The sequence below is a fragment of the Corvus moneduloides genome, chromosome 2 (genome assembly GCF_009650955.1).
Source record: "Corvus moneduloides isolate bCorMon1 chromosome 2, bCorMon1.pri, whole genome shotgun sequence".
In the NCBI taxonomy this organism is placed as follows: Eukaryota; Metazoa; Chordata; class Aves; order Passeriformes; family Corvidae; genus Corvus; species Corvus moneduloides.
The window spans coordinates 42,224,855-42,242,854 of NC_045477.1; the positions used below are offsets into that span (position 1 = coordinate 42,224,855).

Genomic DNA, 18,000 nt, shown 5'->3' on the forward strand with positions numbered 1-18,000 from the left:
CTGCATTTATCTAATACTCACAAGGCAGTGTTTAATGATTTTAAATATAATGAAGTTTTTTCTTTATACTGTTGAAATATGGTATTAGCTTTAAACTGAGGTTCATTAAAATCCCTTCTTCACTATCCAGTATCACTCCCTTTATATTCCTTTGTTGGTCTAGCTTGGTTCAGTTTGGTGGTGTTTCTTAATACATATCGTAAAGCTTGGTTTCCAACCATTGAATTCCTATTGCAGGCACCCATTAAGTGTGATGTGTGTGAATGAAGACACTACACATACTTAGGAAGGATCTCTCCCACCTCATGCTAGGTGCTCACCTAGACATTTGGCTGTTACTTTGTCTCCTCAATGATTAAGTAATAGATCAGAGACATTGTGACCTAAAACTATGTCTTGTACACAGCAACACTGTACTGGGAAAAACCTTTCCCTTACTCAAATAACCACATACAAGGAAGTGACATGAGGTACACACTTGAATTTGCCATTACATTTTGGAATATCTCATTAAATTCTCATCTAATCCATCCTAAGTGTATGATACATCATGTTTGTGTGTCAAAATAGTCTTCCAGTACTAAATAGCTTCATGTTGAAATCTGTGGCCTCTGAACATGGACCTCTGTTAACCAGGTCTGTGATCCTGTAAGAAAAAGTATATTTCAGTGTGACACCTTCCGTTATCTCTTACTGACTAGAGTTAAACATACCTCTAGGCCTGTAAATCTTTGAAAGAGCTCAGATGAAACTATTACATATACATACACAAATAAGCAGAAAAATAGAGATTTTGATTGTAGTGTTTGGAAGATGGGTAAATTAGGCCAGTTTTAAACAGTAAAACAAATCTGCACTACATTAGTATTCATTAACAGCACACGTTGCTAATGGCTAGTTCTTTGTAATTGTTAGTTATTAGCAGTGCAAATTCAAAGTTCATATTCTTTAAAACTTGGGTCATAAATTAGCTGTGAGCATGCAGTACCATGAAGCTGAAGCCACATAGCTGGTACTGGTGGCTGAGGTTCTTGATAGTCTTAGTTACCTACATGGAGGTAATCAAGATTACCTGAGAGCTCTTTGACAAGGGAAGCTGGACTTGATGCAGGCCTCTTCTTTCACCCCTACCATTGCCCTCAAATCTGAGATCTCCTTTCATATGATTTTTTAGCCCTTTACCTCAGTTCCTGATCTACAGGGTGGGTGACACTTAGGTGGGGTTATTTTTCAGGCTGTAGCAGGTACCTTTATTGTGTCACTTAGAATCTTTTCTTTGCTGCGTAATTGCATTGCCTCTTGCGTAAGAGCACAAGTAACCTTGCCAGTTCTTAATTGTGCCCTTTCTAAATGGCCATTACATGACCATCAGGTTGTTGTTCATAGTTCTGAGGCCTCTCTTTTCAAACTGTGCTCATACTTTCAAGACCTTTGCTATTTTCCCATACTATCCCAAGCTTCACATAATAATAGGAGATACCTGGTGCTGAATTCCACTTCACACAGCAAGCTCTTGTAACAAGCTGGTAACACATCTAGAAGGCCAGTACTTCCAGCCTTGCACAGTAAGCATAAGACCTGGTTAGCATGACCTATTCCTAGCTAGAGCAATTTCATTTTTCACAGAATCAGTGGGTACAGAAATTTTGTATATTGTTTGCAAAGCTCCTCTCCTGTGAGAACACCCTGAAAGAGTAGGAGTTATTTGCTGGGAGAAGAGAAGGCATTGGGGAGACGTTGTGCCCTTCCAGTAAGAGAGCTGGAGAGGGATGTGTTACAAGGGTGTGTAGGGACAGAATAAAAGGGAATGACTTCAAACTGAAAGCAGGTGGCTTTAGATTAGATATTAGGAAATTCTTTCCTGAGAGGGTTGTGAGACTCTGGGACAGGGTTCCCAGAGAACTGGCAGATACGCCATCCCTGAAATACTCCAAACCAGGTTAAATGGGGCTTTGAGCAGCCTGGTCTGTGGAAGGTGTCCCTACCTGTCCAGGAGGGTTGGAACTAGATGATCTTTAAGATCCCTTTCAACCCAAACCATTCAATGATTCTGTATTATCTTGAAGTTTCTTTGATTTTCTAAAGTCTTTATGCTATAAGTAGATAATGAAATTAATCTTTTGAATAGATCCTTTAGAATAGGATGGCTTCTGATATTTTATAGGGGTTTTTTTGTGGGGGGGACACTTTCTTGAGTGTTTCAGAAAATTTAAATAATAATATTCTTTATCAAAATTAGTTTTCATAGTCTGTTCAACCAGTAATTGCTTTAAGCTTTGAAAAAGCCTAGGGATCTTTAATATTTCACAGACATTGCATACAGTTCTACATTCTCATTCTAGATTGATAGCTCAATGAAGGCATCGTCTTTGTTTGCAGAATTTATAAAGACCTGGAAATTGGAATGAAGAAGATTGTTGAATTGCTGCTTAAGTTAACAATCATAAATTATTTTATTTATGCATGAATGGGCAGAGAATATGAAACTAAAACTGTTTCCCAGATATGAAGAAGTAAAATAAAAAAAAGTATTCCTGAAGTCTGTAAAAAAAAAAAATTATTCCAGAGGCAGAAAGACACTCAGAAGTTTGTTAATATGTAGACAAAGATTAAGTATGTTTTAAACATTTTTATTCCCGTGTTGAGTATGTTAGTCAAGGATTAATTAAAAAAGGATTATCTTATAAATACCTTGAAAATAGTCGTTGTATATCTATGTACTGATAATGCTGAAATACACCAAAATTTACCACTTGACCTAGGTATGTCGTGTAGAATTTACGCCTCTATGATTGATCACAATCTCTTAGTGTGGCTGTATTTTTGTCTCTGCACTCTTAATGAAACTCCCAAGCCAACTAAGCCTGATCCACACAGAAGCACCAGGAGGAAGTGGTAAGGAAAACTAGTGAGCAATTCCCTGCAGGTGGGAGAAGGATGCACCCATTTTCTGACCTCATCTGTTGTTTGGGGAGTTTTGCTGCCTTGCAGGGGTTCAGCTGTGGGACGTTGTGGAAATACTGCCAAGGCTTGTCTGGCCCTCAGACTATGACTCCTTGGAGCTTTTCTACGTAGGCTCCAGTCAACTGCCAGGTATAGTGTGGAGCATATGAAGCTCCAAGGGATCTTGGCTGGAGACTGGATGCAGTCTCCAGGTCTGGGCAACCTGCTGTAGCTTTGAGCACCTGAAAATCTCCAGAGGTTCCTTCCAACCTCAGCTGTTTTGTGGTTATGTGAATAGGAGTAATTTTTGTTCAGTTTTCAGAGCTTATCACATTCTCTGTGGCCAAACAGCAAAAATGGCAGATATACTTTGGAAAGTTTAGCTTTTTTCATTTTAGACATTTTGAAATGGGAAATAATTCTTATACATTAATATGGTAGTGAGGACTTATTTGTTGTTACTTTTTCAGAAATGTTTCTGAAAATTTTTCAGAAAAAAAAAAAAAATTTCCTCTCAGACCACACATGTTGCAAAACCCTGATAAATGTTACTACAAGATATCCTGAAATTGTTGAGCTGGGAAGTTTATTATTCTGTATCTATAACAATAGAATCATGGCAGCTGCCTCTCCTTCGTCCACTATTTATTAGTCCAGCCAGAATTCAGACTGAAATTTTAAGTTGAATTTTACTCTAAATGAAATAGATACTCAAAACGTGCTTCATATCAATGTGCACCTGTGTCGAAACTACACAAGCAAACTTCTCCTTTTATTGAGCTGTTCTGAACTAATACAGAATGTCGTGACATTTTTGCCTACATTAGCCTCATTTGAAAACATACATTTTAATTCTTGCCATTTAAAAACACCCTTGTAATGAATACTGTCCTAAAACTGCTTTTACAGTGTTTTGTGGCATGATTTGATAACAGCTTAACACTCATCAAATTAATTAAACTCTCATAAACCTGCCATTTAGTTAGAAAAAATCACATACTCATACATTCAGTATTAGTTTGCATGAAAGACTTGTTGCGCTATAAAGTCTTCACTGAATAAGTTGTCAAATGTCACCCAAATTTAAAAAACCCTTCCTTAATGTGGAAGGGTGTTTGCAAGGGCTGGGCCCTTGAGTTAATCAGAGTTAATTCAGCCAGTCTCTGTCCTGGTGTCCGTTCTCTTCCCGCACAGCCTTCTGCCCTGACAGAGCGTGGCTGAGCACCTGTGTAAGCATTCATTGTCACATAACTGGATCAGCTGGAAGTCACTGTCCTGTGGAACTCAAGCATCACCCCTCATGCAATAGTTGTCAGAGAAGCACAAAAGTACAAGGACGCAGCGAGAGTGCATAAATGTTTCATCATGTCCAAATGGCGCTCTCTCATGAGGAGAGAGAGAGAGAGAGGAATCGGTGCTATATTTTCAAGGCATTTTCTGCCTTGTTTCAGAAAATCCCCTTACCAGCTCCATGAAAGTTAGAAGGCCCACCCATAATTTCAGCAGCAACTCCTTCAAAATTGTTAGCTGAATGTATGATCATTAATTATTGTGTGTTCTGTGTCTTATGTTTGTAAATTGTAACTCATTGTTTTCATAAAGTTGCATAATGATGCAAGAAAATTGTCATTGTAGAATCATAGAATCAGAGAATATTCTGAATTTGTATGGAACCACAAGGATCTTTGAAGTCCTACTCTTGGCACTGTACAGAACAGCCCCAAGAATCACACCATGTGCCTGGTACCTCATTATCTACCTCAGCTTTAAAAAAAACCCAGGGTTTTTTCCATGAAGGAAAATCAGTGAAACAGAAATACAGGGTCATTCTTCATTGTATTTTCAACAATGAAAAGCCTGTAAAACACAGTGAGCGGCTAATATCTGAAAGAATAGGCAGAGAGACTCAAAGGAGGAGGCAAAATAGGTACATCAAAAGGGCAGTAGAGATTTCTAAAACCCATCACCACAACCAAAATAGAATTTTGAATAAAATGCAGAACTAACAGAGGTATATGAGTTTATTTTCATTTGTTGCATTTCTGAGGAGGCAGTTTTCAAAACACACTGGAGTTTGCAAAAGCTTGAGTTTAAGAAGGTAACAAAGTCGAGCTCTGGGACAGTTTAGGTAAGACTATATGAGGTGTTACATTGTACTAAGATAGCAACACATACAGAAATGAAAGAGGGAAAGTCATCAAAGTCTCAAAATACACCTGATTAATATTGGTAGCATAATACAGTATTGAATATTAAAGATTAGAATCTATCTTCAGTTTCTTATGATTAGGAAAAGCACTCAGTACTTTAGCAGTTCTTCGTCTTAATTCCCAAGCAGGTCATGAGCATACACATATTTTAAAAGCTGATGTGAGTTATATACATAATGGATTTTAAGGGAATGTAATAGGACATTAAATGTATAAGCTGATATTGGTATTCATGTTTAATTTTCCTATGGAAAAGACAGATGGGTTGTTTCAACAAATTCTCTGGGGAAAGCATTAGAAAGAGTGATGAAATGAATATGCAATTCACAGGAGACTGTTATGTAAAGGACAATATTGAGGAACTTAGATGACTTCTCTTTCAATAAGCTTTTGTGAATTTGAAAGTGTCAAAGATTGAGCAAAGCCTCCAAAGTGCAGTGTCTTGGGTTTTTCTTTATTTTGTGCAATTAAATACCTCAATAAGAAATTATCAACTAGTTTATGGTAGTTTTATATTACAGTTTACATATACTCAGCAGATTATGGTCTCAGAAAAACTGATGTGGAACTGGTACTGTAATTTTTGAAAGCATGCAAACAAAAAATACAAAGCATAACAATTGTAAATACTATATGCTTCTTACACTTTGATCAGTAACTTTGTTGTATACCTTTTTAACAATGTTTGAAGACTTTATTCTTCATTTTTCTGTTGGTCAGTCATAAGCCAAAGTATTGCTCATTCATTTAGCTTCTCTCATATTTTAGCTTTGTAGCTGAGTGCAGTATGAGCCTGAAATTAAAAATGTAAAAGTTCTGACAAACATATAGTGCCTGGGAAAGATTATAGAGGTAAATATCTTCTGTGTTCTGGAAAGCGAGATGCCATGTGACAATTCAGAAATGCATTTAACCTGAAAAATAATCAAAACTACTTGTTATTTTAAGACTACATACTTCAGAGAAAGTAAAATCTGATTTTATCTTTACTAAATTACTAGAAATTGAAATAGCAAAACATTTTTCCCTATAGGCTAGAATTTACTTTTTATATTTATGCCTTATAGAATTTTCCAATAAAGTTTTTAATTCTGTAACTGGAATTCATTGCAGCATCTTGTCACATGTCAGGTTGACAGTTTCCAAACACATGCAAAACTGTATTTATGTAATAAGCTGCATATGAATTAAGATTTGCAAAATTACACCATCTCTTGAAATTATTGAATAAATTTGAATTTTCAGTGGCTTTAATGGAAGGGAAATAAGTATTAAAAATGGCAATGTGAGAGCAGAAGTATCTCTCAGAGCCTGAGTTACTCAAGATTTATGCATAAAATGATATATATTTTGTATTTATTCTGTTTAATTTAATTCCATGTTGAAGCAGTCTCACAAAGCAAGTACTGGCAGCATAGTTTACAGTACCCAGAAAATCTTGTTGTGCTGAGTACACCACTGCTTTTTACATTGGCACATTGACACAAATACTAAAAGCAGTGATTCAGCTAAGTGAAGATTTTTCAGCAATTCAAGTACTTTTGAAGTAACTGGGTGGACAGGCTTGTCTCAGAAGAGTGGTGCTTTTATTGAAGATGTCACAGACAGTACTGAAAGTATCATTATACTTTTAATCCATGTCAGAAGAGGGTTGATACCGTCACTACTTCTAAAGCTAACGAGGTCATATGAGGTATTATGAATTAAACAAACAATATGTTGTACAACATCAGAGTTTCCCTGAGTTTATTAACTGAGTATCACGTGTTCTTTCTTAGAATTCTAACCTGATCCATCAAAAGGTGTCTCCTCCTGCAGAACAACAAGGATCTCCAGTCTTATCATTCATTACTCTGGAGCAATTCAATGCCATTCGCCTTGTGCAGAGTGTCCATCAGTCACTTGCTTCTTTAAGTAAGGTCATCAGAGGTACCTCACTACTGAGCTCTGAAGTACAAAGACTAGCAAGTGCTCTGTTAAACCAGAAGGTAAGTCATTTTGTAATAAATATACATTGTAATAAGCATTGAAAAACCCAAGGAAACTAAACTAATTCTGACACATATTTTCATGTTACTATTTGTTCTAAGTTTTTTTATTGATAAAGACTCTAAAATGGAGTTCTTTAAAGATAGAAACCTAAAGCAAAATCTTTTTTTTTCCAGAATTTTTTTCAGAATTTTTTTTTGTTTGCAGAAGCTTCTGAATGTATTACTCTCTTATCAAGTTTTCTCTTACAGACAAATGCAGTAAGGTTAGAAGCTGTGGAATACTATTTGAATTTTAAATAGCAAGTCATGCTAGATAAGTCAAATATATTAGCCAGTAGAACATGTAAATCTGTCCCTTTACTTAGTTTTTACATTTTCTTAAAATTTAAGTTGTAATAACAATTCCCTTTGCATTTATTCAGTATGGAGTATTGCCATACCACACCAGACAAGCTCTGCCTATCATACCAGCCTATCATCTCACCCTGTATTCTTGATGTAGAAGAAAAGCAGTCAGAATTTGTACATGTACTTTCTCCATGTTTTTTGGCATTAAACTGGACACGTTTATAATCTGGTATAATTAGTGACAGCAAGTTTACATGCTCTATCATTAATAGCTAGATAATTGGATTACAAAGATAGTCAAGCATTGGTGTGACATGAAACTCTGGTTTTGTTTCACCTCCAGCAACTCATAAATTCTGTCGATGCTAATGCATAGATAGTGAGATTGCTTCTTCAATGAATGATAATTCCTGTTAGCATCCTGTTTATCTTCATGTGAAGAACAAGTACTGTTAAAAAGATTGTTATGCATTTATTGATATATCAAATTCTAATCAAAATAATAAATAAATTTGTTGTCTTTTTAGATTCACAAGACAGCATTTGTTAGCAAAATTGCTGTACAATTAGAATAAATTCGTGTTTTCATGTTAGCAATCTGATCGCCTTTTAAACACATTTTGACTGTGTGGTAGAAACTGGTGCTAAGTCCAAGTCATAGTGAATGAAAGTGATACATGTAATGGCCATTCTTTAGTTCCTACAGTTATATTTCTTGTTACTGAGCAAGAGAGCATGGCTCGCTTGTGTGCTTAAGCTGCACGCTTCAATTGGAACCGGCAGCAGCGGTGAAGCTGATGGCTACCACAGAAAGTTTCTTAAAAATTCTATGCATTTTAACCTCTCACAAGTATCAGTTCAGTGCTTCCTGATGTATTGACCAGTGCTTCTGTCATTTCATCTGCTTACTTACCCACTTTCCTTGACACGGATCACTGCACTGGATTGTGACCATATAGCATTTTTTTCAGCAGCCTTCCAGAGAGCCTAGTGCCACATTCGTGGCATGGCAGCTAAGCCTCACTATATTTATCATCAAAAAAGTGATTTGCTTCATGTATTTTCTATACACTCTTCTTAAGTGTTTTCATGTGTTATGTAGCAAAGGACTATTTTTCAAAACCTGTATTTTAAACCCACTAAGATTGTCGTTCTTTTAAGATTATAGCACCTGAAGAAACTGCTGGATTACTAACAGAACTGTGAAATTCAATAAATGTATGACTTACAAAGGTTTCAGCAATGTGCTGTATTTGTGTAAAATTGGTATGTTAGCCCCATACTAGCCACTGTGAAGAAAATTAACTCCATCCCAGCCAAAATGAGCATAAGTACATCTGAGATACACTTACATAATAACAATTAGCTAAGCTATTTCTTTAAAGTAATTTAGAGTGATATATTAGCAACATTAGGCAAATGCCTTTTAAGTGATATATTGATGAATTGATGAGCTGTCTTTAAATGCATATCAAGTAGAAGAGGCTGCAAAAATGCCAGGTTTCAAATAAAAAATAAGTTTCAAAAAATCCCGATTAGGACGACTCCCCCCAATGCAGTTAACAATGCTTTGTTAATTGTCTCATTTGTGCTCTAGTTTATTCAATCCATTTGTAGTTACTATCCTCAAATCTAGTTATGTTCTGGTTTTTATCTATAAAAGGTAAACATAGAGTATTTACTTTGAAAGATACCTTTTTTTACAAACTTCTATGATCAGATTTTGAATACGTGTTTAATACATATGCTATTAGAATGGAAACTTCCTGGAAAATGCAGCTGTAAATATTAAACAGTATAAACTGTTTTTTCTGCTCAGCATCTTCAGTAGTGTGCAATATTCCACAGGTACTGTTTCACATCAATTCTCTTTCTCATAAGTAGGAGAATCTTGCAGTCACTTTCACTGTGGTTTAGATTCCTGTGGACTAGGTAAAGTTAATGTTCCTATCCTTATTTTTAAGGAGGAAATTTAACAGATGCTCTTTTAAGCCTTTCTTTTTGAAGTCAGTGAAAAAACTTGTACAGGGAAGTCTTGCAGGATGTTTTTTCTCGGGTGTTGCTCTGCAAAAACTGTAAGGTGATGAGAAAATAATTATTCAGAGGAATTGTACCAGATTGTCCTCACCACACAGCCACACAACTGCGTGTTCAAGACTGAGGAGGCTGCAGCAAAGGAGTGGAAAACTGTGGTTGCAGTTGAAAGATGGCATTGTGATTTTCCAATAAATAGTTGTCTTAGGCCTTTTGGAAGTCTTTGTGGAACCAACTGATGTTTCCTTATTGAGTAGCAGAGGTTCTTGCAAGTTCTCCATCAGAACTGTGTCTGGGCCATACAAAGAATTAGTGGGAATATGACCTTTCTGTTTCTGATTGTATGTTCTTGATCATTTTGTTACTAGTATTGCCCTTTTCCTTTATAGATGTATTTGATCTCCTGATTATTAATTTCATTCAAGTTTCTGGCTTAAAATGTAATGATGATGGATTTGAAATGTATACTTTCAGTAAATACATATTTTATTTCAGTGTCCTGTCACATGGCAAAGCAAGTGGGAAGGTCCAGAAGATCCTTTGCAATATCTCAGAAGTCTTGTAGCTCGAGCACTTGCCATACAGGTAATTTCAGAGTCATTTACCTCAGCATGCTGGTGTTCAGTGACACAGTGTATTATGTAAATTCCACTGCAGTAGACCTCTACAAACACAGGTCCCAAAGAGTTTTAGATATGTGAAAATGCATGTAAAAATATGAAGATCAAGGAGTAATGTGATAATATGGTTAGTTACTTCACAATTGGTTTATATGTTAGATTTTAGTCATTAATCTTTATTGTGAACTGTGGGGAAAAAAGACTTTTTTTACCCAGATGAAATTTTGCATCTAAGTCAAGACACACTGTTTAATCTGGTAGAGAGATGCCTATCAAGATGTAAGTGAAGCATTTCTAATAAAGGTAATGTAGAAATTCATAGATGACTAGTCTTTGAAGAAAAAAATGAAAACATCTGCATTCTCCAGGTTTAGAAGGGGCTATAAGAGAGCGTGCAGAGTCTGACAATAGCCCTGTCTGTCCATAGTCTGACAGTGAAGAGGGTAAATTTTAGTTTAGGTAAATCTATATATATTTTGATTGTCAGAAGTGTTGTATGTAAGATAATACGCAGAAAAAATAAAAGTAATTTACCTAAATTAATTAATATTTAAGGAAACAGATTCCTTATCTATGTTGGATACATAGAGAGAAAACTGTGAGAACCTTCAAGAAAGGAAGACTACTTTAGGAAGGACAGATCTTTGTTATGTCCCGGCAATAAATAGAAAGCTGTTGGTTTTGATCTTGATTAACACATCTTGTCAAATGGGATAGCAAGATTCCCGTCAATATTAGTGTTGACTGTCAGATTCAGAAGAAACATTTGAAGGGCATGTGACTTCTAGGCATTACTTTTCTAAAGAAACTGTCAAACAGATGTTTCCAAAGTATTGATAAGATTCTTGTTAGGCAAACAATTTGTTTTGGCTAATGCTTATTTTTTCTTTATCCTTTTCTTCAAAAAAGGCTTAAAGTATAAACAAGAAAAAAATATAAATATGTATAGCAACAAGTGATAATACATGTTCAAATGTTATTTCGTCATACAGCTGGAGTTGAACTTAGTCTCATCTGTCTTTTTGCTGACTACTAAAGCCTTTAGTGTTAAAAAAGCATCATTTGTGGTGAGTCAGCATGTTCGTAAGCTTCAAGAGTACTGTTTGCAACTTCTCCTTTCATTTGGTTGTGACCAAACTGCATGGAATTTTCCTTACTTACATGATTTATTTTTAATGGAAGCCTGAGATTAGAGTTCAAGCTTCTGTGTGTAGTGCACCTCCCATACAAAGTGATAATGCAGAGGTAACAGGATGAAATTAGTGTTAATAGTAATAGATGATTTTCAACCACACATATTCCAAAAGTTTTTATTTCCATCTATTACTCCACTCAGCTGTTGACAAATGTGCTGCATTATATTTGCTGCATTACCATGATAGTAATCTTCCTTTCTCATTGCTCAAACTGCTGACAAAATGGTACATTTGGATTAGTCATTTTTATGAAAGTTATTATGAAGGAATCAGTTATTTATTGTAAGAGAGAGAAAGATTATTAAGGCATAGCTTTAATGTAGGTACTTAACTGTGTCCTTAAGCAGTAAATTATGTTAAATTTTTTATTAGTGATAACAGTCACTGGTTGTCTCATTTTATTTCTTTAATGGCAAATATGTAATATAGTTGTGTTTGGAGCAATTCTTAATAATACAGTATCAGTCTGCTTTGCCTGTCAAGCTTCTAGTCAAATCACATCTGAAATACAAATTCTATATTTTTTGGTGTATATTATTAGAAAAATGTTGATTATTTCTAGTTATGCATTTCAGTTGAATCATCTTTGTCCATAAATGTGATTCCAAGTCATGATTGTGCCCATTACACCTTTCTGATTAGTCTTGATCATTTTTAATTAACTTTCCTTTTTTGTGACTTTTCATTATTGATTTTATAAATGTAATTAATCATTAGTTAATTCTAGGTTTAGTGTTCAAAAATTCAATAAAGGCTTCAATAAAGATATTTCATAACTCTGAAAATTATCTTCAGATTTATTTTTCAATAAATGCCATATTTTGGATTAGTTTAGTTTTATATGACCAACTTTATAAGCTTTTTTTTTATAGTTACTCTTATCTCCCTCTGTTTCATTGACTATAAGATATTGACTTACTGTTTGAGACAGGTTTGATTTAGGCATTTTTTAAGAGGAAATAGGAGATATTGAAAGATCAAAGTTGTATTGAAGGATTACATTTCCTAAGGATGCAGTAAGTCTCTACCTAGGTTATTAGTTAAAGGCTGCCTTGTCAAGAGGTTTGCTGCCAGTGCAGAAAACAGTAAAAGTAGCTGCAACAAGCATTTAATGGGGATGGGGAGGAACACAAAATACAGGCCAGATGGTAAAATATTTATAGCAGAATTTCTAAAAGTGTAAAGCTGTTCTGAGAGCATTATACAACAACAGGCAGAAAAACAACAGGTGTTGCATTTTTCAGGTCTGAATTGACTCAGTAAAAAGGAAAATAAAAAAAAACCAAACCTGCCTATTGAAAGTGTGAAGAAATTTGTATTTGTATATGCAAAATGCAGTAGAGGCATGCATTGCTGTGTACTATTAGTTATGGCGATTGACCTGATGTAAATAGGTGACTTCTTCCCATGTGGAAGTTCTGATATTTGGATGGTAGCTTTTGCTTTAAATTGAAACAAAAGATATGTATTGAACATTCTTCTAAGATGGAGTTCTGAATACTTTCAATAAGCAGTGCTGACATTGAACTTTATAATTTTGTGTTTCAGCTTGTCTGTCTACAGTGACGTATTTGCTACTGGCATTAAGATATGAAATGTATGAATTATCATGGATCATTGTATAAGTTTTAGTGCTCGGTCCTTACACTGTCAGTTTCCTCATGATGGCACCCTAAATGTTTTCTGTGGTTTCCTTCTCTCATGGTTCACGATCATAGCTCAGGAATAATGCACATCAGTATAAGGGTATTAAGTGCATCCCAGTCTCTAGATAAGTGTCTTCTCGTGGCTGTGGATACCAGCAGGAGAGAAAGAGAAAGAGGAGACTCACAACTGCAGCTGTTAAGAGGTGAAACAGCAGCCCAGGCAAATGTCAGCTGAACAGCAACCTTGAAAAAATATTTCAGGTCAACAGATTGGAAATTAATTTTTGTTTTCACAAGAACTAAATAAAGAGCTTAATTTCACCTCTTCAAAAAAGAACCCCAAACCCTTCTTATTCCAAAAAGATCTTTTATTTCATTCTTTTGGACTCTGCTGGTTTTATGTCATTTACAAAACCAGTTCTTCCTTAGGATGATTGTTTGGTCAGAGAGCTGCTAAAAGTCTTGCAGCATACATTCTGTCCTCAGAATCATAAGCACCAATTTCAGAGTTCTAATCAAGGAAATGTTATAAACACTGAAAGTCTTTAGTTGCATAATTTATGAAAGGTTTTGTTGAAAATGTGCATTTATCTATAAAGTACTCCTAGTATATAAAGAAGTTAAATTTCATATTTTTTCAAGAGACTTATATTTATTTTCTGAGATGCTGGTCTCTTGTGCCTTTCCATCCTGAGTAAAATCTAAGGTAGTAATAGTTAACTTCAATACCAATTTGAGCACCTAGTATAAGATTTTTGCTGTTTTAATGGTCTTTCAGTATTTGAGAAAGAATGACTTTGTTCCTGTTTTGGAACCATAGTCCTCTATTTCAACAATTAGGCCCCCAGAAAGGTGGATTGGACACCCAAGTTATATGAGGTTTGAACTCTTGGAAATTGCCTGCTGAATATACTGGAAAACCTTCTGGGAATAGGAAACACAGGATTTCTCTGTCATATCCTAGGCATCTAGGCAGAGATACTAAATTTTCATTCACTGATAACAGGCAGAAAGTCTGCTCTTAGAAAACCAAGGGAATTGAGTCCTCTCAATTTTCACCAGGCTAAAGAACTCATACAATTCTTGTAAAAATCCAGAATTGTCATGCTCAGTCCCCCTATTCATCCACTGGGGTACTCCATAATAAGGCCTATCCCAATTCAAGTAATTACACTTAGTTTTCAGAGTGCTTTCTAATACATTGCCTTAGCAGAGTCTGCAGCAGGGACAATAGCTTAATGGTTTGTCTTTTACAGTTTTAGGAGAGGCTGATTCAGATGGATTAGTTTTGCTTGTTCCCCACTGTAGTGGTTTGGCCCAAAATACTCATTACTGTTTATCTTCTGTGAGATAAGAATTAGGAGAAATGCAAAGCAGGCACCAAACTTGAAAGAATATAAAGAAGTTTATTAACAGACCTAAAAGAGGGAAAAAAAAATTATACCACCTTCAGAGGGACTATGCTTGCTAACCTATGACACCCACCTTGTCATTGTTCCTCTCATGGCTGTCTATGTGAACAGCTGTTACCTAGGTATCTGTACAGTGCAGAATGCTCCAGATTTAGTATTCTAATATTAAAGCACAAAAATTCATAAAAGTAATGTGGTTTAAATCCACCCATTCCATTATCTTAGTTCAAATTTCCACTGTATTCTGAAGAATTAGCATTTTTCTGCTGCTTTTCTTGGCTTCTTCTCTTTAGCTATCATGAATATCAAAACAAAAATACAACTACAGCCTAACATTATCTGCTAAGGAACTGATCTTTAATTGGCTCCCTCAGTTCTCATCATGTTGCAGCATGATTTCATTCCGTTCAGAGTTTATCAGCCAGGATATGTCTTTCAAGACCTTATATCTAAGTGATAACTGTTTGGTAAAATTTGGAAATATGCAGGTACTACTAAAAAAAAATGTTTTGTTTGTCTCTAATATGCAAATTTGAAGCTCTTAGCAGCTGTTTTATCATGTCACTCTTAATCACTGTCTCAGTGAGATTGCACTGATGAAGTCATGGCTGATACGGAATGGTAGTGCTTTGTAAAGATGCACCATCTGAACAAGGGACCACACAGAATGTGAGTTCTAAGTTTTGGACATGGATGGGTAATAGGAGTTGTCCACTGAAATAAGATCTCATTTCTAAGGAAATTAAAGCAGAAGCTGAAGCAATTTTTGTGCTTAAAGAGATTGTGTACTCTTGTCACTTACAGAAAGCTGTGTTCATGCATTGGTAAAGTTTCCCCTCCAGGCTCTTCACCATCTTCTCAGCCCTCCTTGGGACACTCTAATAACTTAATATCTGTCGTAAATTGTGATGCCCAAAACTGAACATCACTTTTTTTTCATAGTGAAATGTTTATTTTCCTCCAAAATACAGTGGGTTTTAACACTAAATCTGCAAACTATGCTATTTCAAATGTAAATCATTTTGGTTGCCAATGAGCAAGATTTACGTCAAGTTTTGGAAAAACATTGTGCCTTTTGCACAAAAAACCTGGAAAAATGGTTTTTAAACAGCAGCATTGGAAAATGGAAAATACTGCTACCTGCATTTCTTTTGGTTTTCTTGTGAGCTTTTGAAGCCTATTCCCAGTGAGGTTTAGATGCTCTGTTAAACTGAGGCATCTGCAAATTATGGGCTTTTCAATAAATATCAGGCTTAACTGTTGTGAAATGTAATCTGTTTCAACAGAATTCAGCTGCTGTTCATTAAACTCTTGAAATTTTAAGCATGTTTTGTGAGAATGGCTGTTCTGTTGAAATTGTAAAATACTACCTTGTAAGCAGAAGTTTGAGCAGCACCCCTTATCACACCACTAACCAGGTGTTTAGCTCTTTGATTATAAAATATTTATTGCAGGAGATAATTACTCATAAAAAGATTTTTGTAAATGTTGAGTAAAAGAAGAAGAACCCAGGTCATTGTCTCTACAGACATTGTGTCTGAGAAATTACCATATTTTAAAGAAAATGATCTTCTTTCCTAACCTAGGTTTAAATTTAAAAAAACTAGATTTAGTATTTTGTATTTTTTCTATGGATGAAAGATAGTATTTATATACTTAGTAAATTACAAAAAGCTGTACTATATATTTTATAAGATTTAAAACTGTAGTTGATATACTTTATTTAAACGAATAAAATAATCATCATTCATTGATTTTTCTCTTTAAGCTATGAAATACATTTTCACAATACAGAAAGAAATCTGAAAAGATGCAATGATAAAATAGTAATAAATTTTATGCATTCAATCTATCAAAATTAAAAGTGTAGATTGCTCTGTTTCTAATAGCTTGTTTTTCACTGTATCTCTATCATGGACAGAGCTGTCTGCAAAAGAGAAAGCAGAGTAAAATGGATAGTCTTGTCTGACAAAAGCTCAAGCAGAAAAGGTTAATTTTAGTATAAGGGGTAGAAAATGATGTTATTATCATTCACATGTGAACATGAGTCCTTATGTTATTCTGTCAAAGACTGGTAATTTTAAATTCCATCTATTAATGAATGAGAAGGCTGCAGCACATGCTAATGCACCAATTTGTAGGTTCATCCCGTCAATCTGCTTTGCTTTTTGTAGACAACTTAGAATCAGAGAGAGGTTTGGGTTGGAAGGGACCTTAAAGACCATCTTGTTCCAACCCCTGGCATAGGCAGGGACGCCTTCCAGTAGATCAGGTTGCTCAGAACCCCATCCAACCTGGCCTTGAACACTTCTAGGGATGGGGCATCCACAACTTCTGTGAGCAACCTGTTCCAATACCTTACCCACCCTCACAGGTAAGAATTTATTCCCTAATATCTAATCTAAATCTACCCTCTTTCAGTCTGAAGCCATTCGCCCTGGTCCTGTCACTACATGCCCTTGTAAATAGTCTCTTTCCGTCTTTCTTGTAGGGCTCCCATCAGGTGCTAGAAGGTTGCAGTTAGGTCATCCTTAAGCCTTCTCTTTTCCAGGCTGAAAAATCCCAACTCTCTCAGCCTTTCCTCATAGGAGAGATACTCCAGCCCTCTGATCATCCTGGTGTCCCTCCTCTGGACTCTCTTCAACAGGCCTGTGTCCTTCCTCTGCAGGGGACCCCAGAGCTGGACACATGTCTTGGTTTGAGACAAATTGGAGGAGTTCATCCAAAATGAACGTTCTCTGATCGAGGGCAGATTTCAGCAGCCCCTACCCCTCCAGGTTCGGGAAAGAAATTCTTTGGAGGAAAGTAAAAAATAAACCTATTTATTAACAAGAAAAGTGCACACAGGCATGGAAAAAGAATAATGTTAGATAATAAAACCTCTCACTGTGGAGAAAACCTGGTAAATGCAGAGTCCTTTGTAGGTGTGGCTCTGCCCTCTCCAGAGCTGGGGTTCGGCATGGGCCCCATGGTGTAGGGCCTCCTGGGAATGATGTTCCAGACCGGAACAGAACAGTCCCAAGAAAAATTCTTGCCAAAGGAGGCAAGCAGCTCAGCTAGCAGGCTAGCTAAAAAGCAAAGTTTTAACTCTCAGTCTCTCTCCCGAGAAGAGGAGCTGAGAGCTGGCTAAAAGCAGGAAGGTGCTTCCTCCGCTCTGCCGCAGGAACGCAGGGGAGTGTGTGTGTCCTTGAGCACAAACCGGCTCTGAAAAATTCGCCTGGCTTCTCTCCTCCCTCTCCTGAGAAACAGCTTAAAGACACAGGAAGGCACAGGATTCATGTCTGGCATAGGGCAGATGATAGGGAATACAGTAGCATGCAGTCCCCCCGGACATTGCAGCACTGCAGGTGGGATCTCACCAGAGCAGAGCAGAGGGGCAGAATCCCCTCCCTGGCCCTGCTGCCCCACGCTGATTTGGATGCAGCCCAGGACACCTCTGGCTCTCTGGGCTGTGAGGGCACATTGGCAGCTCATGTCCAGCCTCTCATCCACCAGCACCACCAAGTCCTTTTCAGCAGGGCTGCTCTCCATCTGCTCATCCTCAGCCTGTCTTGATACTGGGGGATGCCCCACACAGGTGCAGCAGCTTGTAGTTGGCCA

At 36.4% G+C, this 18,000-nt stretch overlaps 1 protein-coding gene across 2 annotated transcripts in view; it reads left to right on the top strand.

Annotated features, from left to right (window-relative positions):
- DYNC2H1 (dynein cytoplasmic 2 heavy chain 1) overlaps positions 1-18,000 on the top strand; it is a 155,044-nt gene that overhangs the window by 117,964 nt on the left and 19,080 nt on the right. For both annotated transcript variants that reach the window (XM_032099265.1, XM_032099266.1), the window contains exons 84-85: positions 6,932-7,141; positions 10,022-10,111. In XM_032099265.1, coding sequence (XP_031955156.1) covers positions 6,932-7,141; positions 10,022-10,111 — 300 coding nt within the window. The remainder of the gene's footprint in view (positions 1-6,931; positions 7,142-10,021; positions 10,112-18,000) is intronic.